Source organism: Endocarpon pusillum, assembly GCF_000464535.1.
Source record: "Endocarpon pusillum Z07020 unplaced genomic scaffold C721943, whole genome shotgun sequence".
NCBI classification, from domain to species: domain Eukaryota; kingdom Fungi; phylum Ascomycota; class Eurotiomycetes; order Verrucariales; family Verrucariaceae; genus Endocarpon; species Endocarpon pusillum.
Window position 1 is genome coordinate 214,087 of NW_006913585.1, and position 26,713 is coordinate 240,799.

A 26,713-nucleotide genomic window follows, 5' to 3' on the forward strand; every position below is an offset into this window, starting at 1 on the left:
ACAGTGTCCAAGCCTTACAGTCCTTCTCCATCACCTGGATACCTGACTCATAAATCCTGACTGCACTCACAGTCAACATCAAATTCGACTTCAACCTGACCTCAAAACCTGTCGCAATCGGCTCCCGAAACCTACCTGCTACTGCCTTATCTTCTTTCAGCACCTCTTTGAATATAAACTCTCTGGTATCGTTCTTGTGACCCTCTACCATGTCTACTGCCGAGGTCGCAAACCCAGTTGATAGCAATTCCCAGTCAGCTCAAGATGTCCAGGATATGCTTGCGGAGCTGAAGGAAAGTCGCCAGACGGGAACGGCCACTGACCCTACTGCCGTCGATAATGACGAGGTTGCGCAAGCTAGCAACAATGAGGAAAGCGTTGATGAATCAAAGTCGAAAATGTTGGCTGAAGAAAACGGCGTTGATAATCCAGAGAACAAAAAGAACGGCGAAGCTGAAGAAGTGAAGAAAGATGAAGGCATTGGAGGCGAAAATGGAGAAGGTTCACACGGGCATCGACCACACCAGGGAGGATATAAAGGCCGTGGGGGCGCTAGAGATCGTGGTGACTTCAAATCTTACAAGCAGAACATCAAGTCAGATCTTGTTGCTCAGGAAGAGACTGATGATCCTGTACAGATACGAAAACAGGTAGGGCTTCTCCTGCTGTGGTCGCACTGTCGAGGACTGACTCATAATGCTTTCAGGTTGAATTTTACTTCTCCGACTCCAACCTCCCTATGGACAGATTTCTTCTCTCACAAGTTGGCGGTAGCAAAAATTTCTCGGTTGATCTCAAAATTATTCACTCGTTCAAGCGCATGCGGCATTTTCAGCCCTTCTCCGCCATCGTTGCTGCTCTAAAAGAATCCACATTTCTCGAACTGACAGACGACGACACCAAGGTCAAGCGCAAAGAACCATTGCCAGAAACAATTGATCCTGAGAAAATGGACCCAGACGCGATCAAGGTCTTCGAGGACCGTGCCATGCCTCGAAGTGTGTATGTAAAAGGTTTCGGCGAAGAAGATGTCAAGACGCAATTCGATATTGAAGCTTTCTTTGCACCTTACGGCCCATACAACGCCATTCGACTTCGAAGAGCAAATGACAAGGTGTTCAAAGGCAGTGTTTTTGTGGAGTTCGATTCGGAAGAGACCCAGAAGAAGTTTCTCGACCTGGACCCAAAACCCCAATACAAGGGTAATGCTCTTCAAATCATGAGCAAGAAAGAATACTGCGAGAAGAAAGTAGACGACATCAAATCAGGAAAGGTCAAACCGAGTGGACAACCGTACCGTGGCAGGGGCGGCCACCAAAATAAACGAAAGCGAGACGACGAAGACGACCGAGATTGGCGAGAGAGGAGAGAAGACGATCGGAAAAATGGCTTCAGGGATTCGCGAAGAGGCGGGCGTGGTGGGCGTGGTAGGGACTCGAGGCGTGATCAAGGGACAGAGGTTCGGAGAGATGCTCGGTAAGCAGTTCTCTGGATTTGGACGGTCGTTTAATGCTAATAATTCACAGCGGTGTCCCGATCGTCGAAAGCACCGAAGAGCCCCCTAAAGATGAAAACAACGCCCGAGCCAAACGCGAAGCTGCTACAGCCGATGCCCTCGCGAAAGCCAAAGCCATGGTCGAGGCTGAGAATGCGAAGAAGAAGGAGCCTGAACCTGAAGGCAAGCAAGATGATGATGCTACAGACAAAGCCACACAGAAGGAAGCAGAAGCCAAAGTTAACACAGAGGTGCCTGGTGCAACAGCTGACGGGACGGCAGAGAAGCCAGAACTCCCTCCTAGCAAAAAACGTGGTAGAGATGAGGCTGGAGATGAGGATGGTCTGCCAGAAGCAAAGAAGGTGGATAGTAAGGTGGAGGGGATGGATAAGCAGGAGAATACGGACTCATGAGCTTCGGAGTTTTGCTGTGCAACACTGATGAGTAGAGGAGCACACCAGGCATGCTACACTTATACAGCGTCAGCGACCTTCGCGGTACCCTGATATCAACAATGCTAATGCCCCGAATTTGTCCACTGCAGATCCAAATACAAAAAACATCACCCTCTGCAACAACCTTTCTAGAACTACACATCTTCGGTTTCTTACACATTTCACGTTGTTGGCGAGTCATGTCCGCACCAATCCAATCTCCTACCCATGCTTTACTTGTCACTAAAGATCGAGTTCTCAAGGCTTGCCAATCCGACAGCACATCAGCTTGTCTCCCTCCCCGAACGTGCCTCTTCTCCCCGATTGGCGATTGGTCCGAAAATGATGTGCACCGAGCTCAAGCCAACAGTATTCACGCCCCGCAAACACGTAGTAAAGTCTAGGAAATATCATTCCGATCCTACCACCTCTGGTGATGTTGGAGCCTGCGGACTCTCACCACGACATCATCAAAGCAGAAGTAAAAAGCCCACCGTGCGGTTGTTGAAAATGTATCCTTGTGACAAAAGCCATGGCTTCGATCATGGCTTCTATTCCCGTCGAGGAAGCCATCGAAATACGACCACCTTGAAGATAATCTGATTTCTTGTTAACTTGGAGTAGTGGATACGCATTGTTATCGGAACACTTGCATACCGCCCCCCCCCCTTCTCTCTCTCTCTCAAGCATGCCCGTCCCAAGCTTCTCAAGAACCCCTTGACGAAGCACTCCACTGACTTTTTTCGGACCTGTGTAGCCAGCTCAGGGAAACTCGCAGTCGTGCTTCCGAGACCGGCACCGAGGGTTCTCTTTTGTTAAGGGTAGTTGAAGAACAGGGGCTTCGTCTATATGGGTGGACATGCCGAACCCGACAAATACAGGTCAGCTTTGGTGGAACTCGGAGACGAGACGGATCAACCGTGCTGAAGGCGCACTGGGGGTTCGAGAGTTGATTGGGACTGTGCAGCATCGAGCGAGTAAGGTGGTGGGCAAGCAAGCAAGCAAGCAAACAAACCCAACGTTACAAGTTACGCCAGCGCTCTCTAGCGCCCTCATGTCTCCGTATGGGGTTCGATATCAAGGCTGGGACTGTAACTGGAACGCTGCCGCAAGGGGCACGCTATGGATTGAGAAGAAAGGTGTCCAGCCGGTGGAATCTATCAAAGGAGCTGGGTTGCATATCATGATGGATTCCCAATCCCCGGCACTGAAGCTATCAACCAACCAGCTTACTTTGGTCATACAAAATTCTCATCTCACCCGTGTCTTCTCTCTTTCAACAGGAGGCTAGCAATGATATGATTAGATCTGTCATACTAACTCATCGTAAAACCTATGCCAACTAGCTCAAAGTAATAGATGGTAGAAGAGCTCGCTCGCGTGGTTGAAAAACAATTTCATTGAAGAATAATGAAATAAAATCAACAAGATTGACGGCGCTAGCAGCATCAGTTATTTACCCTTGGTCTGCCGGGCGCCGGATGGGATATATAACAACAGGCTGTACGCATTCTACACTGAAGAATCCTCTCTCCGAAATTATTACTCAAGGCAACCAGTTCAGAAAGCGTGGGCTAAATGCGGCTGAACTCGCGGCCAACTCGAACCCAAGGGAACGTTTCCTCCGGCTAGTCAGCGATTATCTCTGTCAATTGATAGTACCAAACCCCTCACGGTAGCTCGTATCCCGGCGTACCTGGTATCACTGCTGCATTGCGAATCGAGAACGGGTCGAGCTTCGGTGGTTCAGGGGCACGGTTGACAGTGGGCTCTGATTGCAGCTCTGGTTTCATGTAGTATTCAGCCTTCTTCCGCGCCCTGGCTGGGGACGTTAGAGGGGTACGGCGCGGCGAAGACGGTGCGAAAAATATAAGATAAGAGCGGCAATAGTGAGAGCCGCCGGCAGCCCCACATGCAATGGCTGCTACGTTGCTGCCCCTGGCGTTGTTGGGTCCTGTATAGCTGCTCCTTGTATTGTTATCATCACATGGTTTTGGCATCCAGGGAAGGATCTGTGGACGCTGCTATCTACAGCCGATATGACCAGTGACCTTGCATTTCCTGAACTTCTTAAGTTTGCGAGCTTTCGCGACGCACCTATGCCGGTGAACCAGCCTGCACAGCCGAGTCATTCCACCTGCTTGGATATGGTCCACTCTGATCGTACCAAATCTTGACGCTCTCGGGAGTTCTACAAGATCCTGCCGACGGGTCGTAATGGTCTTTCCACGCTAAATCTGTAAGGCCGAAAATGGCGATACCTTGTGGCCACGGATCTAGCCAGGTGGTGATATTAGCAATAGTCCTATCATACCCTCCAACCACGGTCATCTGTCAGGTCGCAGGATCGCGAGTATTACAGGTGCCATGGCTTCGAGCCTGTAAAGATCGGTAGGATGTAGTTTTCCAGTGGAAAGCAGGTCGAGAGAGGACGTAGAGTGCATCAAGTCCGGTGTCTCTTTGTAGGGGTTTCTCAAAGTGACATAAACGCTAGCGGCTCTAATGACCAATGATATTACAACAGAAAGGTGGATATCAGCCTTGCGTGTACGTGTACACGCGCGTGTGTGACCGGGATCCGGGCCGAGGCCCAGAGACAGAATTGATGGCCGTCTTGGCATCATTCTCAGCTTTGTTAAATTCGACATACTTACGGAGTACTTTCTATGCGAACACCGTACAAGTAAGTCCTTCAACTTGAACTACCAAGCAGTGGATCCAACCTTTCTATCTAGGAATCGCCTCATCCTCTCAGGCATACCAGAATGCACTAATTAGTTAACTTAGTAGTAACTTGCGTTGCATTACCACTTGTTAGCAAAGTCGAACAACTGATGGAGGACGGAGGAGAGGGAAATGCCAAGACGGCCACTAATTCTGCTAACTATCGTGCCGCGGCGTTAGCGAGCTACTAGTAGAGCGATCAGGGCGGATGTTTGTCTAGTTTTTAATACAACCCACTTGCCCCCGCACTAATAAGAGTCCGGCTGCGGGTAAAGTACACCTCCGTGTGGTACCTTCCCCGCACTCCAAGAAATTTTTGGTCCTCACGCTGGGGAAAAGAAAATTTGTCGCAATTCTTGCGGCGAGTTATTCATATCATCAACCCACCAAATTCCCTTGCTGACCGCTCCATCGCCTGCAAAAGATCTCCCATCTCATTTTGACAAGATGGCAAAGGGAAAAGTCTGCTTAGTAAGTGACCGTCTAGCGACAACCCGCAGAATGTCTCTCTAACAGTATCTAGGCTTACAGCGGTCAGATTCGAGTCTGAAAGTCCGTTAGAGAGTCAATTGCTGATTCCAGTACACAGGTGGTCTGGACACGAGCTGTATCCTGAGGTGGCTGCTTGGTAAGACCCTCACAACCCTGGAATCTTTGCAGTGTAAAATTAAGGACTGATAATTGTACGATAGACGAGGGATATGAGGTCGTTTGCTTCCTTGCGAACGTTGGACAAGAAGAGGATTGGGGTGCGGTGGAGAAGAAGGCACTCAAGATTGGGGCCAAAAAAATGGTGATTGAAGATTTACAGAAAGAGTTTGTGGAAGATTTGTGCTTTAGGGCTGTGCAGTGCAATGCTCAGGTGCGTGCAAACTCATACTTGGCCTGCATCTAGGACACAGAGACTGATTTGGAATTACAGTACGAAGGACGTTACCTCCTTGGCACGTCGCTTGCACGTCCTGTGATCGCGCGATCTCTCATGCGGGTGGCACAGCGTGAAGGCTGCGACTGCGTGAGCCATGGTGCAACCGGTAAGGGCAACGATCAAATTCGCTTCGAGCTCGCTTTCTACGCGATCCAGCCCTCCATCAAGATCATCGCTCCATGGAGAGAGAGCAAATTCTTCAACAGATTCCAGGGCCGCAACGATCTGCTCGACTATGCTGCAGAAACAGGTCTTCCAGTTACATCCACTAAAGCGAAGCCGTGGTCAATTGATGCCAATCTTGCCCACTGCAGCTATGAAGCCGGCATTTTGGAAGACCCGAATCAGGAACCCCCAAATGACATGTGGATCATGACCGACGACCCTGTGAAAGCTCCTAACGAGCCTACCAACATCACAATCAGTTTCGAAAAGGGGATTCCGACCAAGCTCGTCACGCCACAGGAGACGTTCACGGATTCCGTACAGCTTTTCAAGGAGCTCAATCGTATTGGAAAAGTCCATGGTACGTAAGGCAGATGTTAAGATATCCGATCACTCTTCAAGGTTCCCTTTTCTAAGACTATGTCCCAGCCCTACCGTTGCTTTCTTACTTTCGAAACTGCTTTTGAATCATGACTAACATTTATGCCTGTGATCTAGGTATCGGCAGAATTGACATTGTTGAGAATAGGTTCATCGGCTTGAAGTCTCGTGGATGTTACGATGTAAGTCATTTCGAATTCTTTCATCGTGGGTTTACTGTGCTGTTATGCATGATTTCCAAGGTAAATCAAGGGTGTGTGAGAGAATCTTGAGCTCCGGTTATTGTGGTCTCATGAAGAAATTCTTTTATTCCAACTAGTCTTGCCAAGTTGACTATCTGTCTCTTTCGCACGGCAAATTTTTGGATTTAGGCAACGTCTTTCAACTAATGCATTCATAGTCCCCAGCTATGACCATTCTTCGACTCGCTCACCTCGACCTTGAGGGATTGGTTCTCGATGCGCAAGTTAGGGCTCTTCGGGATCAGGTGAGTCCGGCATCGTTCCTAACGGTGTCTTCACCATGGCAGCTGATGCTTGAACCTAGTTCGTCACACATAACTGGAGTACTTTTCGTAAGTCATGACATCCGCGCTGTAGTCAGACCACTAACCCTGTCTACAGTGTACAATGGCATGTGTACGTAAAGTATACCTTTCATTTGTCTCCCACCCTAGGCGCTTTCTTTCCGCTTTCAGCCCATACTAATGTTTCTACCTCTACCTCAAGACTTCTCTCCCGAACGTGCATTTGTGGAAAACTCTTTAATCTTCAGCCAAAAGAGCGTGAACGGTGAGGTCCGGTTGAGCTGCTACAAGGGAGCTGCATATGTCCTTGGTCGTATCAGCAGCACCGAGAAGCTGTATTCCGAGCAAGAGGCGTCAATGGATTCGTTGGAGAATTTCAGTCCCGAGGAGACGACAGGGTTTATCAAAATCCAGTCCATCAGGTTGAAGAAGTATTCGGAAGAATGGGCAGAGCGACAGTGAAGTGCTTCCCGGTCAAAGGTTCTTATATTCATGCTGTAAGACTCTAATTAGAAGACCAAGATATTACAGCTGAATAACCTCGGGATCAAGACAGCTTCATCTGCACTTCACTTCGATGCCTCCATAGTGCTTGATTTCAGATATACTGCTTCCAAAGAGTGCGCGCTCCAGAATTTCGGCGAGTGAGTGGCTTAATAGTCTTCATCCACTTAGTTAATAACATATCCCAAGCAACAGTTGTCGAGGAAGCCTAAGTAGTGATTGTGACTGTCCTCGGGCCACATCATACATGCTCGGAACATCCTCCTGAACACGGTCTTACCCTGCCGTCATGTCTGAGCTGATCCTAGCCCCATGATTCAAAACCTACACCACCTTTTTCTCCCTCAGCCTAGCTATCCTGCTGTGTACCGCCCCCACACTTCGAGGATAGCCGAAGCGCTTCTCGAACTGCGTAGACATGTCCACTACCGTAGCCTCCCCTTCCTTCCGTTTGTCTTCTCCTCCTCCTCCTCCTCCTCCACCATAAGCCAGTTTGTCTCTTCTTGCGTCCATGACCTTGAACCGAGTGGGGCCGCGTACGCTGACTGATCTTGGTGATTTCTTCGAACCTTGCTTTAATAGCTGCCGGGTTTCGAATAACTCCAGACTTTTGCCGCAGCTTCTTGGCCGTTTGCTCCTAGGAACATATTTTGGTTACTGCGCTCGTTGAGCAATTGGTCTTCTTCTTTCTTCCACCTTGGACCAAATGAGTGGTCTTGGAACGAAATTTGAAGTAGCACGAACGTTTCACTACTGCTAGTTGCCCAATTCTAGCCTCTCTGCATCGGGCGTGTTTGGATCCACGGCTCTCTGAAATCCATATCATCTTCTGAGGTCTTCACCTGTTCTGTTCGAGTTGGACTTCTTGTTGAAAGGATTCACCATGTTTTTCCAACGTTGAAACACGGTGTTCAGCCATCACAGCCTGGCGCCTGGCTCCGACTGTGATGCTAAGACTAGCACTAGTAGGAATTGCGCTTGTACGCTGATTGAGGCACACATCCGCCAATGCATCCGAGTAGCTCACAACTTCAAGGCGATATTCATCGCTAGGCCAGACATAGCCATCACTTGAGTCTTGGTGACCATGATGCTCTGACAGGTTTTCAGCATCCCGCTGGCGATAGCGGTGATAGTCACGGCTCAATGCCTAGATCTATTGCTGATGTGCCAGCCTCTCGAGACCATCAGATGGCGCTCGACTGTTAGACGCGCTGTCAGATGCGGTGCGCGAAGTGCTGGGGCACAAGCTTCGCCACCTTCTCTTGCTGCAACCGGAGCAGTTATGGGCGCAGACACGTCTGGGCGACTTTGGCATGGACTCTATGTTAGCAACTCCATGTTAGCAGCCGAGTTCCGCACGTCCCTACTCCATGCTCTCGGTATGGACGTTCCGTTTCAGTCGCTCCTAGGGAATGACACGACGGTGGCACAGTTAACTCAGATGGTTGCCTAACGGCTGTGGTTTGGCGAGGAGGAAGCTGTAACGGTTTAAAGATTAGCGGGAGTCGAATCAGACACTAGCTGGTGCAGCGATTGAGAGGGGCTGCTGATGAAGCTTCCTTTGTGGTGGGAATCAAGGTGGTATATGACATGCAATATCCACGATGAATTGGTGATTGGGGACTCCATTTTGGCGTTATAAAGAGCGGAAAGGTGGACTAGGGACGGGTTGGAGCGGATAGCGATCAACTGTGAAAGATTTCCCGAAATACCAGTAATGATAGCTTTCGTTAGGGCACTATAGTATTAGTGATAGAAGTATAGATACCATGATCTTTTCAATTTTTGATTCTCAACGTTAAGAACTTCAGTTCTATAGAGCTCTTTGACAGTTTGTAGACTCCACAACAGCCTCTCACGCCTTTTGGGTATGTGCTTGATTACGCACATCAAGGATGGGATGCCAGTAAAGTAACCTGTGTCGAATACCACTCAAGTGCGGATGCCTTTCAGACCCTCCTACCCGTGAATGGTGCTGTAACAACGCTAAAAAACCACACAGAAGCTCAAATGCCCCGCTCATTAGCCTTCCATCAAGCTGATCGCACGGGTCCATCCTAAACAAGTTACAGAGAATAATGCATGGAAACAAGCGTGCCACACGATCGCCACTCTGGGTACTGTATGAGTTGGGCTGAGAGAGCATCAGCTAACTTCCGCTTGTCCCCTCCCCTTCCCCAAATTCTTGACGACTGAAATCACGCATTTATACACGTGTACCAGCTGCGGGAAGATATACATTGGCTGGTTGAAGATGGCTTTGTTGCAGAGATGGGCGAACACGTCACGACTAGTGGGGTGGAGAGCAGGTACAGACTGTGAAGTACGAGAAGGATCTGAAAGGGAGGTATAGTGATAGTAGAGACTTGAGGTGATGACCCTGTTTGTTGGTAGGTATGCTTGTGAGAAAATCAAGAACGGTGGCTGAATATGTGAAGCTGTCCAGTAAATAGTAGTTTTATGCTGGTCTGGGAGGGCAGCAAAATGGGCCGCATCTTCAAGTTGTGACCCTACGAGTACTACAGGGGGGCATTAAATATTGTTGGGCTGGTGCTAGTAGCGACTAGTTATGATACAGCGCCACACAGTCCGATTGGCTCTGAACTGATCCCTTGGCGTCCTCTGTATCACTGGATTTGTGCGATGATAAAGCTAACCAAGTGAAAATTACTCTTAAAAAAGTTTAGATAGACAATATAAGTGGAAAAATCTGTTGTGCTTCTCTAGGCAAATGTTTTGAGCTTTTTTTATTGAAGAAATGGAGAAATAAAGATCATTAGATAATCTGTAAAACAGCTGTTTCGGAGCAAGCTTCCTAGCGCCAGCCTAACGATATTTATGTTCCCCCTTGTAGTACTGGCTCTCAGGGCTACTAGTAGTTCAGACAATTTCATTGGTGTTTTGTGAATTAGACTGCCTTGGCGCATCTTGGCAACAAAGTATATCAACCAATGATTCATTTTCCTGATGCGGCGTTTTTGTAAAGCTATATATAAAATTGATAGTCAAATTTATCCTCATTGAGCGCAGATGGTTCAGTGGCAGAATCTACCGTTGCCATCAAACTCGGTAGGACTCGGGTTCGATTCCCGATCCGCGCAGTATTTTTGGCTCTTTGCTTTATCAGGTTTATTGTTTTTGTGTTTTTAATGGTTGGGAATGACACTTTATGTTCTGAGTGGTCAAATGGCTGATTGTGATGTGCTGGAGTGTTTGGATAGCTCTGGGCCACATTTCCGCCTTTGGTTTGGCAGGCAGAGAAAACATTTACAAAAGGACAAGAATTGTTTCCCTTCTGTTATTTGAACTCGAAAGAGCTTTGCAAGATTAGCAATAGTATGAGATGAATGCTGACTAGTAGCCACCAGGATTATTCAGGACTTCTCTGTTCTGTTTCATTTTCCACTTCCTTCCCGGTCTTGGTCTTATACCTTCTGTCTTCTTTCCCTTGAGAACGACGGTATGCAGTTTTCCTCTGCTATACACGAAACTCAATACGTCTCTGTTCTCATTCCCTTCTTTCACGGCAGAGAGTCACCCAAAATCATGGCTGGTACGTGAAGGCACGAAGAAGGAACACTGCAGCTGAGCGCAGAATCCATCTGACCTTCAAGTATGATAATGGTCTGGTGTACGTTGCCAGAACCAATGCAGGACCTTCAGGATGTGTGCGCAACACGAGCATCGCTCAAAGATCTTCGTTTGCGACCAAGGTCATGTTGGAAGACCATATTTTCGCGCATCTCCTCGAGAATTTTCTCCAGTATAGGTCCGAGCTATGTGGCTTGTTTCGCCCGGCTATCATACAATAACGTCAATTTGGGCTTTTCCAACACTCAAAGTTGTCTCTCTTTTGCTCTTCTGCGTCATGCCACTTCGGCCTCTGTGCCGAATCTGCCTCGCTGTCCAAGGTCTCCGACTCGCTAAGTTTCAGCAAACCTCATTGGTATGAGAGGTCTTCCCTTCGCTCCAGAAGGTTGAATACTGGGACAGCGCTTCAACCAGATCAGTGAAGTAGCTTGCCAAGAACGCCAAGCAGCGGAGATGTGTCATCCCGCCCAATAGGGAAACTGTCTTTCTACCAGATCGGTATGGCTTGCGCAAATTTCTACCCTCCTGTACCTGCATCTCTACTTATATCACGCTCATCTTATCAACTGCCCTTTTCGAGATTCGTCTTTGGCAGCATGCCTCCCGTCCTCCCGCCATTCCCTCACGTGCTCTTCGGCATCGTCGAGCCGATCCTCATGTACGCTGACACAAACTCTTTCAACATCGAGCCCCCAATTCAACATCTCCTTCGAATATATTTCCTTCACTATCTACCCATCCTTCTCACACCCTTCCTACCCACCCCTCAAACGGATTCCGTTCCATGAAACTAAACATCCCCCCTCCATCCTCACGCAGGCTCTCAGCCGTCCCCCTAATCTTCCTCAACCCGTCTTCCTTCCTCTCCCAACTCGTGCCCAACTCCAACACCTCATCGACCACCACTCCACTACCAGCAAACACAACCCTCGCTCTGCACCAATTCGCCAACCTCGCCCTTCTGATCGGCGTCACACAAGCGCTGATCTGTTTCCGCTCATCCTCGGCTTCGCTCGTACGCCCCTATCTCGGCATGCAGGTAGTATGTGACGTCGTGCATTGGGTTGTGTGTGTGCGCGTTCTGGGAAGGGAGGGGGTGAGTACGGAAGTTCACTCATTGTTATGATTCAGGATGCCTTTTGTTATGTTCCGTTGTGGGATTCGCGAATCGTGTGGTGTATATCTTATTTTTCTGGAGAGATCGCCGAGCTGTGGGTCTGTCTGTCTGGCTGGCTCACTATAGGGATTGCGAAGATGTAACGAGGGCTTCCTGTGCCCCCAGCTGCTCGGCCTTGCTCAGAGTTCTACCCTCCATCACTTCCTGATTCCTTCCTCCCTCTCTCTCTCTCTCTCTCTCCTCTTCTCCTCTTCGTTTCCAGACCGTGCAAAGCTTGGTATCAGCTAACCCAACCCCCTTTCCCCCCTTCTCATCCACAGGTCCTCAACCCACGCACTTGGAACACTCTCACCTACGCGAACCTGGTGGCCGGTCCGACGATCGCTATCCTCAGACTACTCACTCTAAGAGGATGGTTTGGGCAGATTGGAGTCCGGAATAACAATGGAAGTGAGAAAGCAGGCAGGCAGTGTAAATGTGAGGAGGAGAACAGCGGGCTGAAGAAGTAAGCGAGCAGGCGAGAGTTCTCAAGTCGGTTTACATGGTTGATGGCCCATGGCGATGGAGGATTGCATTGGTCGGGCGTGTTTTGGGCTGAGGGCGGATGGACCGACATAAAGTGGTGAGGAAGTCAGTTTGGGGTGATGGATGTTTAGGAGTAGCGTACAACACTACTAATAATGATAGAAGAAATAAATACACCGCTCAGTCACTATCATCAGTTCCTGATCTCTACTTCCAGAGGTAAGGAAAAGGAAAGAGCGAGCGAGGCCCGAATCGTTCGACTCCTTATAGGTTGTAGGGGGCAAAAGACTCAGGGGAACAAGGTGGCATGGCAACAGCGGTGGATTTTGGATTCCGCATTGGGAAATGGGGATGCCTCTCTGGGTAAGCGTTGTTAATCCAGGATGAGCAACCATGCTTCAACATAACTAGGCGAAAAGGAAAGGGGTCACATAAATACACCCTACTGCATTTTGGATATTCCATGTTCACATTGCTGGCTCCGTATTCTATCATCAAAGCGTTCTATTTTCGCGCCGTCGACCTATCAAGATGAGCTCACCTCTAAGCGGAGACAGACATACACAAGCAATCCACTCTCCCTGATCGCGCCATCACCCCCGCTATGCATATCCCTCCCGTTCTCATCGAATTCGTTTCTGGGACCACGAATCTGGTAGCAACTCCCTCTCACTTCTTCTCATCCACCGGCTCCTCCACACTGTCTGGCTTGACCGCCTCACCGTCTGCATCCTTCATCTCCGTATCCTCAGGCTGCTTCTTTGGCTCGGCAGCAGCCTTCTTGGCGTCCTCGGCCGCCTTCTTGGCCTCAGCTTCAGCGCGTTTCTTCGCCGCGGCTTCCTCTTGTGCTTTGAGGATGGCCTGTCGTTCGGCCTCAATCTTGTCTTGGTAACGCTGAATAATGGGGCCGGCGACGAACCGAATTTCATCCATCTTAGCGATGTAGGCAGCTTTGGTGGCGTCTTCACCGTCTTCGTAGAGCCAGTCCTAGAAATATGTTAGTCATACTGTGAATGATTTGTGGCAGATGTGTCTTACTTCGCTTTGCTCGAGTTTCGACCGGACCTTCTCCTTCTCCTCGTCACTGGCAAATTCGGAGTATTGATCGTCGATCTTGCCTCTCAACTCGTAAATGAATGATTCAAGCTCGTTCTTCTTGTCTTCTGTATCCGCAACTAGCTTGTCTTCCATGAACATTGAGTTCTCCTTTTCCATCAACGCATCCTTTGTGGATTGATCAAGAGAAGCTGTCCCAGCAGCGAGTGGTAGATCTCCTTTCCGGACTTGCTTCTTGATCTTGCGCATCTTAGGTTTAGGCTCTGCACTGCCATTGGCATCTGTGTCCATGGCGTCACCATCTTTCTTCTTCTCGCTATCCTTTTCTTCGGGGATGGGCTCTTCAATCTCCACGTCCTCGACGTAGTAACCCGACTCGACATTGAGAACACCATGTAAGTTCAGCCTTGCTTTGAGCTTGCAGATCATGAAGTCATCTTTTGAATCAGCTTTCACCCCTTTCACAGAGAATCGGCCAATCCATGGGTTCATCTTGCCTGGTAAAATTTCTGGCTTGGCATATCTGGCCTCAAGGTCGAAGGGCTGCTTTCGATAGAATGTAAGGATCTTGGTGGAAGGCATAACATTGCCTTTGTTGAAGACAGTAAGGCTAGTGTCCTCATCTGGGATATCGGGTGATTGCTCCCAAGTAAACTCGATGGGATAGCTGACAATATCGTGCACTGAGAAATCGCGGACACGGAAGACGGGAGAGAGAATGGCGCAGCTGAAAGCGCATCCTCTCGCAATGGCTTCATCTTGGTTCAATGTGAAAGACAAGCTCTTGCCAAAGAACTTGCTGATCCTGTCTTTCAAGGATGGAACACGTGTACAGCCTCCAACCATTTCTACCGCATCGATATCTTCAACTTTAAGTTTAGCCTCTGCCAGAGCCTGTTCGAGTGGTACAGTCGCTCTGTCAAGCAAAGGCTTAACGAGCTCCTCCAATTCTTCACGCTTCAAGAATGCTCGGACGTCTTTGTCGTCCATCAAAGACTCGATGTTGAGAGGCGCCGAGGCATTTGCGGACAGGATCTTCTTTAGTTTCTCGGCCGCAGTTGCAACTCTCGTCAACGCCTTTGGGTTCGTTTTGATGTCGATCTTGTAATTGTTCTTGAACTCTGCGGCAAAATGGTCCACCAAAGCTTTGTCGAAATTACGCCCGCCAAAATGTCGGTCATAGGTGGTTGATTTGACTGCCAGCTCGCCCTTTTTGAACTCAACGATGGAACATGTGTAATCACTGTGACCAATATCAACGAAGGCCACGCGTCGTGGCTTCTGATCTCCCTCCGGTAGATCAGACTTTGTGATACCGTAACCAAGAGCAATCGCAGTGGTGTCGTTGATCAGTCGAAGAAGTTTCAGTCCAGCAATTTCAGCTGCATCCAGCATAGCTCGCCTCTGGATGTCGGTAAACCACGGAGGGCAGCTGATCACGACATCTGAAACGGGTAACTTGAGCTCCGCGCCTGCAGTGACTTTGATCTTGCTCAAGAACATAGCAAGGAGTTGGACTGCGGTAAATTGTTCCTTCTTGCCCAGGTACGACACTTCTACTCCAACCTGGCCATTGAGATCGATCAGAGGTGCCGTAACATAATCTTGCTCACTCTGCGTGTCTGGGTCGTTGAGTGTTCTACCAACAAGGCGCTTCAGAGATCCGACGGTGTTTTTGAGGTTTGAGATTTCCTGTGTTTTCGCTGCTTCCCCAAGGTATCTGCTCTTGGGCCCGAAGCCAACAAGAGATCTAATATGCTAGAGTCAGCTGCGTAAGTGCATTGAGGAAGGGAGTCGAGCTTACGGGGTTTGGCGATTGGACACTTCATTTGTTATCTGTGATTATCAGCATCAAAGCAATATCAATATACGCAATCAACTCACGATATCTATGCCCTTGTTCCGCGCAACACCAATTTTGGTGCTTTGCGCACCCAGATCTATACCCACGACGCTCATTGCGACTGCGGTGATCGAGACTGTGTAGAATGGTTCGACGTGAGGCCGGCCGGCACGATCGCGGTTGAAGAATGTTGTGGTGTGTGGCAAAGGAGAGTAGTTTCGAGTATGCTGCCTTGTGAGCGTAAAGTTGAGGTCAAGTACACGTTGTTGATAGGGGTGGTCAAAATGAGCAAACCAAAAATTGAGCCTTGGAGCATGGAAGTTTCTTATAGGTTCTAGAAAGTAACAAGTCCGCCTCACCGGGCACCAGCCGCCGTCACAACTTAACTTCCGTGGGATTGCCTTGCGCTAACAGTCACTTGCTACCTAGCCTATAAGACTGCACGCAGTGAGTGCAGTGATTGCAGTACGTACTACGTAGTACTGTAAGTGCAGTGTACCGCAGTGCAGTGACAGTTCTTTGCCCTGCCAAGCCCAGTCATTCCATAGTACTCGGTGCTCAGCACCAGATACACATAACAGTCGTCCATGCAGACACCATCCCGTTGTCAATTGCCTCTCCGGCTGCTAGATGTTGTGTGCAGGTGACTTGCAAACCGGGTCTCATCTAGTCCTGTATTGCAACAAATCTGCTCTGACCTTCCCACCACCCCAGCATAGCGATATCCACGGAGCTGCAGGGCCCACTTCTAGTTGATCATGTCCTACATGTGCCTAGAGCTCTCTTCACAACTCTTCCCAGATGCTCTTTCAGCTACTGTCATAAGACTTACCATATCGCAAGGCGCTCTTCGCTCTCCATAGATCAAGACGAGTTCATCATACAATATTTTCAGGTGCTTGTAGCAGGCCACGCTCACTAGAATGTCTCAAGGTATCTCTCCGGCTTGATCCTTCGTTTGTTGAATTGCGCCCATTTGACTCATCACTTCTTCTGTTGTGTCTTCCTTCTTCTTCAAGCATGCTTGCTAGACGACGAGGCATTGTGATTGAATAGTCCGAGGATCCTGCAGAGTCAAAAGAGACTGGTCTGAGACGTCTTGCATGTTGCGGATTATGCGCAAGCTCTGGCATAGAGATTTGTGAGCCTTCTGGGTGGTTGTACCATTCCTCGGACGGCTTTTCTAATGAAACAAACACCTCTTCCAGCGCCGCTGAGGGTTGCAGAGCAGTGGCTTTAGGCCGACCTGGATGCCTGGCCTCGATCGCCGGTTTGAAGGTCTCAGGTATCACATTCAATTCATCTCCTGTTGCCTCGGCGATTTCGATAGCTTGTTGCGGTGTCGTCTGGGAGTCAGCTGCACCAGCATCTGCTCGAGGCCCACCCCAGGTCCGTTGACCTGCAGTGAAGATACCATACACCATGTATATCCAGTTGAAGAAAGGATTTAGGATAAACATGATAGGATATAACCAGGCTTTGTAGCGACGAATTTTGGCTCCAAAATACAACATCAGCAAATAGTTCAGCCCAAGCGATACTGCAATGAAACCAACAGGTAGGTTCTGGATCCTGTTCGATGTAGTGATGATGGATATGACCATGATGAAGAACAGCAACGCCGTGGTTCTGATGGTATTCTGCATGAAACGAACCAGACACAGCAAGGGATATCTCTTCCACAGCCGCACATCTGTCAACATACAGACTTCGTTGGTAATGAAACCAAGAAACCATCGTCGACGTTGTTTGAGCAGAGATATGAAGGTTTGTACTGCTTCGGTCTTGCAAAACGCGCTTGTACACATCTGAATCTGGTATCGTTCTTTTGCCGCAACCATGAACAAATGGGTCAACCAACGGTCTTCACCGAGATGACATTTGCCATAGTCGAATAAATCGTCGCACTGCTCAGCCTTGGGGGCGAAGTAGTATTTGGCCATTTTCCTGAATCCCGAGAAGCGAAGGATCGTGAGTGCTCCTGGTAAACAGGTGACTGAACCGCAGCCAGACTCGACAGAACGTTCGAACAATTGGCCATGTATGTATTCCATGTCCTGAAGAAGTGTGATCAGGGACTGCTTTTCAGTGGTTGATGTGATAACCCCAGTCATAGCAAGCATGTTCCTCTTGCTCCCTGGTTTTAGCTCCATTTCATACATGAAGTTCTGGACGCAGACTTTGTCAAGGATGCAGTCTGAGTCGATAAAGAGGATGAAAAGGTCGTCCTTGCGCTGCAGGTATTTCTCATATATCTTGTCGATGAGCTGAAATGTTGCCTTCTGACACTTCCTTTTCCCACCATGAGGAAAACGCGAGACCGTGATTCGTGCTCCGTTATACGATACATCAATAGATGGTGGAAACTCCTTCAACGTTACCGGTATGCCAAGTTTGTCTATCGTCGCGAGGTAGAGCTCGTCAACTTCGTCGCCGTCAAAGGAAAGAAAGACGTGGATGCAAGACGCCGGATAATCGCAGCTGACGACCGAATTGATTGCAGTGAGGAGGACTTCGGGGTTTTCCTTGTAAACGGGCATGACAACGACGGTCTTGGGTGCGATTTGCTCGTTGAGAAGGTATTTGATCTGGCGAGTGCGGCCTAAAGAACTTGTTGCTAGACGGTAAACACAAAATAACCATGGTACAATCAGCAGCAGGGCGAATGTCCAGAAAGCGAACCATTGCAGGAACTGGACCATGGTCTCAGGGAAATACTGCGTGATTACCGCGGGTAGAGGAAGAGTCACGACCATAACTGGGAGAAATATGCCTCTGCAAGGGCATCAGCCCAGCTAAGGGGATGAAAGCTCATCCTCAGGTGACCTACCTCATCGCTATAAAGGAAACGATCATGATCACAGCCAGAACTTTTTCTGACCAATGTTGCGATTTCGTATACGCCTTGCCAAGACAGTAGCAGAAAGCAGCAAGCCACAGAAACCACTCGAGAAAGGCAGCGAGCATTACCGGCCCAAGAATCGACACGTAGATGATCTGCAGGAGTGTAAGGAAAATGTACAATCGTCCAACTGGATCCGACACTCACGTCTTTATTAGCCCATGGCTGACTTGCTGGTGGTATGCCATGTTCCCACCGACTCATGGCTGCGAAAACAGTCTTGGAGGCCTTTCGGTCAGGTGAAAACGCGAGACTGCGTCCAGACCACCATGCAGGAATGAGTTGAGGTCTGTGGCTGGTTGGTATCTGGGTCTGCATATGATTTAGATGAGGACGATTTAATGAGAGTGGATGCTCTGGTTGAGATCCACAGGTGAAGAAGTACTCAGACTTGAAAGCCTACCTCACCGAAATCAGAATCGAAAGACACACGGGAAGGTAATGGAAGTAGCTCGTAGTTTTGAATGCAGCAAAAAGTCTTGAATACCTGTGCATCTCTCTTGTCCAGCTCCCAAAGTGAGCCGAACCCTCGTCCTAGGTAAGGTATCCATATGATTATCCTTTGGCAGGTAGGGTTCCCATGGTTGCTGTGTGAGTGAAGTTGGGTATAGAAGGAGCAACCAGACTGACGGCTTACTAAAGAAAGCGAACCTATGACAAGAAGCGGACTAGAAAGGTTGCGTAGAAGGAAAAGTCTTAAGACTGCGTAGGAAACGGATGGTGTGCAATGTGCAGTCAGCAACAGATAAAGGCTACGTCTACCTGCTCAAAGGGAGAAATCAGACGTTCCATGTACTCGTTGCCGAAGTCTGAAAGGGAATCGTAGACCGGAGCTTGCCGCATCTTCAGGTTGGTGGGTGATTGCTGCCGTCAATATTTAGAAAGGGATACAAGTATTACATGACTGTATGGTGGACATCTGGAAGGCAAATAGCTGGTACAAGAGATGGAGTCGGTCACGTCAGTGGCCCGCAACCACGTCTCAGATCGAACGAGAGAACACTCTCCTTCCGGGCATTCTGCGCATATGGACCCTTCTCTGTACCTGATCTTTCATGCTGACAAGTGGGTTTTGTTGACACTCGGTAGGAACTCCAACGTAGAGCTCCTGGGCTATACTAGGATAAGTGAGTTGCTGATCCTGTCGTAAGCCAACCGTGTATAGGCTGGATGTGTGAGGTCGATTTGGATCGCATTCTCCGTGCAGCTTTGCCCCTTCGTGACTGAGAAGCACATCGTACGCCTTATGAACTAGATAGTAGCAAGCAGGTGTGCCGTACGCCAATGCAAATAATGGAAGGAACACTCCTCACGCAAGACAGTGTTTGCCAATTTCCTGGGATTCTAAAGTGTGAAAAGCAATATAACAGAAGACGCAAAAGGATATGAAAAATTCTTGCTCTCAACGTGGTTCGACTTTTCACCGTAAATATCTGTACCGGGTACTCTGTACAGTCTCGAAGACTCTGGGAAAAGGGGCTGGAAGTCGGAAGAGGCAGTAAATAACTACGGCCTCCGGCGGAACCATGAACCCATCCGAGCATCTTGTGTGGAGCAACGATTATGATCACCTTCTCTTCCCACCGACAAGTCTCAATTTCATACCTCCCCTCGATGGAAGTCATATATCCAAGAAGATGGCTCCAGTAAGAGACTCAGATATCGATCCGGACCGTGCTGGACCACTTCCATCATTCATCCAAGTCGCCAAGCCATATATTTTCGAGCATACCATCCAGGAATGCATCAGATTGACCGGTGTCGCTCCAGCAAGAGAAGATCAACTTCGACTTTCAGGAGTGCAGTGGATTGATAGCGTCAGGAAGTCACTTCGCCTGTAAGGTATTGCATAGAGGTCTTGTCTGTCCAGGATTTGACATTTTTAGCCCTGTCAGGACTTTCGATACTGCTGTTGTCTACTATCACAAGTTTCGGCTCCTGCATGCAGACACAGAATACAGCTATGTCGTGAGTTGGTGCAGAGAAGCATGCTGCTACTCCAATGACTGATGGCGATACAGGATGCCGCTGCTGCTGCACTTTTCACGGCGTGCAAGATCGAGGACACGTTGAAGAAGTCCCGGGACATCATCTGTGCTGCTCACAACCTCAGACTTCCGGTCAACGAGCATCTATCCCCAGATGATACGGTAATGCTATCAGTAACTTTATTCATATTTGGCTCATATCAAGTACAGATATTCGAGATTCATTCCCGAGCCATAATTGGGCTGGAAAGGCTCATGTTGGAGGCCTCGAGCTTTGACTTCCGGAACCGCCATCCACAGCAACTCGTCATCAAGCTTGCAAAACACTACGGGATCGAAAGACATTCCGAGCTGGCCAGGACTGCGTATAAAGTCTCGCTAGATGTTTATCGGACATTTGCTCCGCTTAAGCAGACCACCGCAGCACTTGCCTTTGCGTGCCTCGAGTTGGCGGGCCGTCTTCTGAATGTCCACAATGACGCCATCGAGTCAGGCAAAGACTATGAGATCTGGCAGACATCTCGAGCAATGGTGATGGGTACGTCTCTCAAGACCTCCTCGATCAACATATCTAATGTCGATAGAAACGCTGCTCGACCTTCTGGAGCTCTACACACATTATAGAAACAACACCACAATCGGACCAGACTTCCCGGTCGACATCTTTCTTGAGGTGCGCATACCTCTAAACCAAGAAATGGACGCTAAAAGCCTACCACGATTCACCGAATGGAAAGACCACCAGAGCATGACCAACGGTGCCACCAAGGCATCCAACGGTACCAAAATCTCCCCCAAAGAGCCCTCTAACACTGCATCTCCTTCCACACCCGGCGGCATTGCCAACGGCAACAACACGCGAGGAAGAGTCGGCGAACGAGGCCGAGACGGAACAGTCCGCTTCATGCTGAACCCCGAACGCGAACAAGCCGAGAAAGAGATCGTCGCAGAATACTTCAAGCCGATCGAAGAGGAAGAGATCGAGGTGGAGGATGAGCGGAGGAGATGAGCACTGGCATGTATATGGCCTTTTGAAATGAAAAAACAAGGATTCTCTCATGCAAACGATACCCCAACTCTTACATAGCGTCCGGCGTCTAGGTAGGTAGGTAGGAAGCAAAACAAGCCCGGAGTCGGAGTCCCAATTCCAATATAGACTCCCAAATGCAGACATACGGCATGCAAATCCAGATCCAGTCCATGATTCCCTTCAGCTCCCCCGAACCCACCCAATACGCATGAGGACCCCCCGACCACCTGGCAGCAGAGTCGTAAAACACCCGCTCCATCCAAGATCCCGCACACAAAAAGACCGCCGAGCCCCCCTTCCTCTTTCCCGGAGAGAGCGAGCCTTCGAACCCCTCAGCTCGCGCGTTCTTACCACCCCATAGCGCAATCACATGTCCCCTTTGCTCGACTCGGCGGGGCGGTCCATGCAGACCGGAGGCGAAGCTTGCTCTGAAGCGCGTGCAATAACCCACCATACCATACCACACGCTCGAAGATGCTGCTAGCAAACCAACGATACGGAAGCTTTTGTTGTGATGGAAAGGGTTCTGGCTCGCAGCAGGGGACGTAGCGGATCGGGATCTCTATGTCGTGGAATTGCCGGCGGGGGAGGGGGAGGGGAGGGGAACAGAGAATGGGGAGTAGGCGCCCAAGGGAAAAAGGATACACGGGATGGATGGGTGGGGAGAGGAGAGGATGGGATAGATTCAACGTTACTTACTTAGAGCCAGGAGGTAGGGAGGGTGGATGGATAATATCACATTAATCTACCATTACGGAGATAATTCTGTCGCATCATGGCTATGGAGTCGATCATTAGCAGGTGTTTCGTTCTCCGTGAGGTAGAGGGCCTATTGGTTGGAGTTGGGAATCTTTTCTTAAGTTCGAAGTGTTGTCGTTGTGCTTCTCAGCACATGCATTTACATTTTGAGTAATATGGAACGTAAGTAATCATGAACAAGAGCTCTAAACAATCCCCTGCCCCTTTCTACTTCTACGAAGCTAATGCTTCGAACCAAAAGAGAAAACAAAACGACACCCCAACTCTCCCGCTAGAACAACCCCACCGGAGGCTTCTATCTCATAATGCACATCAAGCAAAATGATCGCCACCCTGCCTCAACCACTTCGCAACCTTCCTTTCCCTCTCTCTCCCCTGCCTCTCCAGCCGTATGTTCCTCTTCCGCTCATAAACCGCCCGCACACACCTCCTGGTCTGTTCCTTCCCTTCTTCAAAATTCGCCTTCGCCAGTGCCATCACCTGGTCGATCTGCTCAGGTGTATATACAAAATTCCACGTGGACATGAAATCTGAGGTGTCAGGATCCACGCCTGGGACTCTGGCTTCGTTGGGGAGGAAGGGGAAGTAAACTAGAGTGAGGCCGGCAGAGGGGTGCATGAGGTGGAAATTCGTTTCAGAATCGGGAGCGGTGGGGTCGAGTCGTTTGGAGGAGGGGAGGTCGGTGGGTGAGGTAGTGGCAATGCGTTCGGATTTGCTGCCGACCCAGACGGTGCAGTAGCCTAGATCGGGAGATGAAGGGTTGGTAGGGGTGCCTTTGCTGACAGCTTCGGAGGTGGCGTTGGAGGTTTGGCGCTGGGATTCACGCGCTTCGGCGACTTTGGTGACGGCTTCTTGGGTGGTGGTTGCTTGGGCTTCATCCAAGACGAGAGCGGCTTCGGCGGGTTCTATGGATGCCTTGGGCCAGCCGGCGCCGAGAGGCCAACCTTTGATATCGCGTTGGCGGGCGTAGCCGTCGACGACGGAGAGCCAGTTTTCTTTCTTGATGTCGGCTGACGCGTCAAAGGCTACAAGGATGTCAACATTCCGGCCGGGTCGGAGGAGTGGATAAATCGGGAGGTTGTTCGACATGCCTGCATCCATGAGTTGGATGTGGTCAGTTTTGAAGACTGACGCCGGGCAGGAAGGTGGAAGCTGGTTTTCCATGCCGCAGACGAAGTTGGGAATGGATGCAGGGTCAATCGGATGGATTTTGACAAGATCTTCATTCTTTCCCTCCAAAAGGTTGTCGAGGCCACTGAAGCCGGCTAAGCCAACCAGTGCAGGCTTGATCTCTTTGTAGTAGTGTGAGAGCGTCGCGCAGAAGGCGCTGCCCCATATACCCAGCATGAGAGGGATACGTATCTCGGGCAGGCCAAAACCACTGTCCAAGGTTTCATTATGGCCGTTCTTGAAGGGGCGTCCAAGTGCCCAAGTAGGAATGCCAGCGCAGAATTCTTCGCAAAATACCTCGTAGGGCGTGAATTCGAACCATTGAAACCATGCTTCTTGCTGAGCTGTCTCCTTGATTGCCTCTTTTGTGGTTGGTTGGTCATCAGCCGCTTCGACCTGGGCTTTTGCCTGCTCTACCGGTATCTCATGTCTGACAGCCGTATAGATAGGCATTGGATGTGCCCCGTCTGCCAAGTGTGCGCGCTGATTCGATAACTTCAAATCCCGTTCGGAAACTCCCAATTCGCCTTTGGGGACCAAAAATCGAGCAGCAAGGAGAAGTCCATAGATATCGACCAGTCCAAAGGCTGCGCCCGGATCGCCCTTCAGCTTCTCGATGAATCCGCTAAGGAGGTGTTTATTGGTTGGCGCGCTAGAAACAAGCTTGAATGCTGCAGGAGGAAATGCGATATGCAGGCCAATCCTGTTCTTTAGGTGGCGACATATCTTGTGGAAATTCTGCTTGCCCATGCTAGTATGATAGAGGGTCTGTAACCAGCAGCTCCCGCTCACACCTGCAGTGTAAGTGGCACAGTCGAAGAGACCGTCTTCTTGCGCCGAGAGATACGATCCAGTGCCTGCCACAAGCGCACGAAGTCCACCTCCTGACCCGCAGAGCGCAATTGTCGGCACATCTTCAGGGTCGATATCTTTCTCGTTGATGTTCAGGTACCTGGCTAATGCTGGCACCAAACGTTCTCTTCGCTTGTTCTGAAACCTCAGCTCGTCTTCGCAAAGATTGTTCGAAATTCGGACCGAAGCGTCCCACATGATTTCTGGATTGATATCCGCATCTGCTGCTTCTTGCCATATTTCGTGTGCCAAGGTGCCGGGCTCCATGGAGAGTTCAAATTGTAATTTCCTTACTTGGTCTGGTAGAAGACGAGCCCAGGTAGGCAGAATGAAATCGGTAATCTTGTTTCCCACATTTCCCCAGTCAAGTCCTGCCAAAGTCTCTCGGAAGACCTTGAAGTCGTTTGAGAAGCTCGCCCAGGCAGATTCGTCGTCGTTTTCGAAGGCAGGAGTATGAGTTTCAGGCTCGTCTTTTTCAGTGACTGGGTCTGCAACAGCATTGTTATGGTTGGCAGGGTGGCCTAGCGATTGCTGTGCGATAGTATGACGACGCTGCGGAACAAGACCATGGTCTCGTGGCCACTGAGCAGCGACTGGACTGTCATTTGATGTAGGTTGGCTTCTGTATACATGGCGATGAAGGCCAATGCTGGCTGCGGCACCAAAAATGGAATAGCGAATGCTGCGTTGGGAGAGAATTGTTCTTGCAGCGCACATGGTACATCAAGGCGCTGCAGGAAGTGTCAGCATGCAAACATATAGAAGTAATGCTGAACGCAGGTGGCGGCGAAACGCAAACCTCCATCATAGGCCTCTGATCAGGTTTCCCAACGCGACCGTTGAAATTCCGTCAAAAATCCCATGCAATGACGCGCTACTGTTCATCCTTGTCCAGATCAGCAAGGGGCCCGCCAGTGACCAACTTCAGCATAACTTGGGTGCTGTGTGGAGCTAGCCCACAAAAGGGTAAGACCACACAACCAACGATCTTGGCGTCGTCCATGCAACTCAACTCGTCCAATTCTCCAATTCTCTCAGACCTACCCTCACGATATGATATGACGAGTAAATCATTCCGGTATTTATATCTGGTGAACATCGGTATGCGGAACCTGAAGCACCGCCAGAGTTGATGGGTCGCTAGACTCTGTTGTTCCCTGTTGGACTGAGCGCTATGAACTATGATGTTATAGTGGATTGTCTCTATGATCTTACCTCTCCATCATGGTCGCGCAGGCACACAGAGAAGAGGAGGCTGAAGTGGAAGTTCTAAACGCTAATCTCACCAAGCTCAATCTCCTTACAAAGAAGATCCAAGGTTCCATCGTCCGCCTCGATACCAGCGGCCAAGTCGTCAAAGAAGCCATCGGACCTATATACAGTAACACGCAGCAGCTGCAAATCACGAACACGAATATCCTCCGTGTCAGTGAGGCTATTGAACGACTTCGTCAACCGCTAGATGCAAAGGGGCGAGAAGAGGGTGTGATCCGTGCTGGTCCTGCAACCGCTGGCCTTCAGCAGTATCTAGGGGCCTTACAGCGAGTGGATCATGCATTGACAGATTTAACAAGCTCCAACTTGAGATCCAATCAGCAAGCCATTGCTGATTTCAACAAGCTGCTTGCTTCTGGAAGTAGCCAGCTTCAGGATCTTTTTCGACAAGCGTTGCAGCAAGATGCGCAACCCGTGGAGCCTTTACACTATATCACCAAGGGCCTGGAGTTCCCAACCATTCCGGATCAAGAACTCTCTCAGCTCAAGCCAACTGCTGCTGCAATCACATCTGCCTATACGAAATCATCACGTTCTGCTAAGCGCGACGAAAACCCGGCAATACGGGTTTATGCAGAGATCAGAGGACCGTATCTTAGCAATAGTCTGCAAAACTTGGCTACGGCATCGATCAACACCTCCACTAAAAGAGGCCAGGATGCTGGCATCTACAGAGAAGGCACAAGCGGTATCGGAGCATATGCGAACGGTCTGGAAGGAATGATTACTGCAGAAGCTGACAATGTCTCCAAAATCTTCCCGACCAGCGAAGTAGGGCAAGCGATAGAAGCGACTTGCCAAAATGCCATGGCAGTATTTGCGAATACACTGATGGAGCTAAATACGTTCATCAAATCACGGATTTTGACCGACTGCTTCCTCGCGTTCGAGATTATCGACCTAGTCACGCCCATTTCCTACCGCCTCGAGACACGCACTGGCGCTAGACTTAAATCCCAATTTTCTGATGCTCTTCGTCCAATAAGAGAGACCGCCCGATCGTCGGTTTCTGAACTTCTTGAGCAGACCCGCCAAAAGGCATCCGCCGTTGCTGTTCTGCCCAACGATGGTAATACCGTTCCCCTGGTCTCCGAAACAATGCAACGCATCTCCACCCTATCTGTCTACTCTCAACCTCTCCAAGCCATTCTCTCCTCCATTGGCGATGGCAAGTGGCGCATAGCCTTGACCCCCACCCTCGAGCCAACCACTACCCCGTCCGCCATTGACTCCACAACTCTCGTATCCAATTACCTCACTGACTTTCTCGATACCCTTCTCGCCAACCTGGAAACCCGCGCCAAAGCCTTCCACCGCAGCAAATCCCTCCAGGGCTGCTTTCTCTCCAACAGCTACGCCATCGTTGAGCGCTCCATCCGCTCCTCCCCCGACCTCTCCCGCCACCTCACCAGCTCCCCCACCCACGTCGCCCGCCTCGACACCTG

General features: G+C 49.7%; 6 protein-coding genes across 6 annotated transcripts in view; 4 read left to right on the top strand and 2 right to left on the bottom strand.

Annotated features, from left to right (window-relative positions):
* Positions 1–209: 209 nt before the first annotated feature.
* Positions 210–1,908, top strand: EPUS_01573 (uncharacterized protein; the record flags this gene model as incomplete). The annotated part of the gene is made up of 3 exons (XM_007788711.1): positions 210–650; positions 707–1,476; positions 1,527–1,908. 3 exons carry the CDS (start codon positions 210–212, stop codon positions 1,906–1,908), a joined length of 1,593 nt encoding a protein of 530 aa, XP_007786901.1.
* Positions 1,909–5,100: 3,192 nt separating this feature from the next.
* On the top strand, positions 5,101–7,115 carry EPUS_01574 (Argininosuccinate synthase; the record flags this gene model as incomplete). The annotated part of the gene is made up of 10 exons (XM_007788712.1): positions 5,101–5,124; positions 5,177–5,186; positions 5,243–5,281; positions 5,346–5,515; positions 5,576–6,107; positions 6,245–6,309; positions 6,528–6,614; positions 6,674–6,701; positions 6,751–6,765; positions 6,856–7,115. 10 exons carry the CDS (start codon positions 5,101–5,103, stop codon positions 7,113–7,115), a joined length of 1,230 nt encoding a protein of 409 aa, XP_007786902.1.
* A 5,947-nt stretch (positions 7,116–13,062) lies between these two features.
* EPUS_01575 (uncharacterized protein) lies at positions 13,063–18,512 on the bottom strand (the record flags this gene model as incomplete). Its single annotated transcript, XM_007788713.1, has 7 exons — positions 13,063–13,380; positions 13,432–15,199; positions 15,254–15,285; positions 15,334–15,519; positions 16,177–18,067; positions 18,123–18,289; positions 18,342–18,512. The coding sequence occupies 7 exons, from the start codon at positions 18,510–18,512 to the stop codon at positions 13,063–13,065; spliced, it is 4,533 nt and encodes a 1,510-aa protein (XP_007786903.1).
* A 1,208-nt stretch (positions 18,513–19,720) lies between these two features.
* EPUS_01576 (uncharacterized protein) lies at positions 19,721–21,191 on the top strand (the record flags this gene model as incomplete). Its single annotated transcript, XM_007788714.1, has 5 exons — positions 19,721–20,031; positions 20,090–20,162; positions 20,216–20,344; positions 20,393–20,720; positions 20,767–21,191. 5 exons carry the CDS (start codon positions 19,721–19,723, stop codon positions 21,189–21,191), a joined length of 1,266 nt encoding a protein of 421 aa, XP_007786904.1.
* Positions 21,192–22,283: 1,092 nt separating this feature from the next.
* On the bottom strand, positions 22,284–24,710 carry EPUS_01577 (uncharacterized protein; the record flags this gene model as incomplete). Its single annotated transcript, XM_007788715.1, has 1 exon — positions 22,284–24,710. One exon carries the CDS (start codon positions 24,708–24,710, stop codon positions 22,284–22,286), a length of 2,427 nt encoding a protein of 808 aa, XP_007786905.1.
* A 507-nt stretch (positions 24,711–25,217) lies between these two features.
* EPUS_01578 (uncharacterized protein) overlaps positions 25,218–26,713 on the top strand; it is a gene marked incomplete at both ends in the record, with an annotated part of 1,957 nt that continues 461 nt past the window's right edge. Inside the window, one exon of the mRNA XM_007788716.1 lies at positions 25,218–26,693. Within this exon, the coding sequence (XP_007786906.1) occupies positions 25,218–26,693 (1,476 nt within the window). The remainder of the gene's footprint in view (positions 26,694–26,713) is intronic.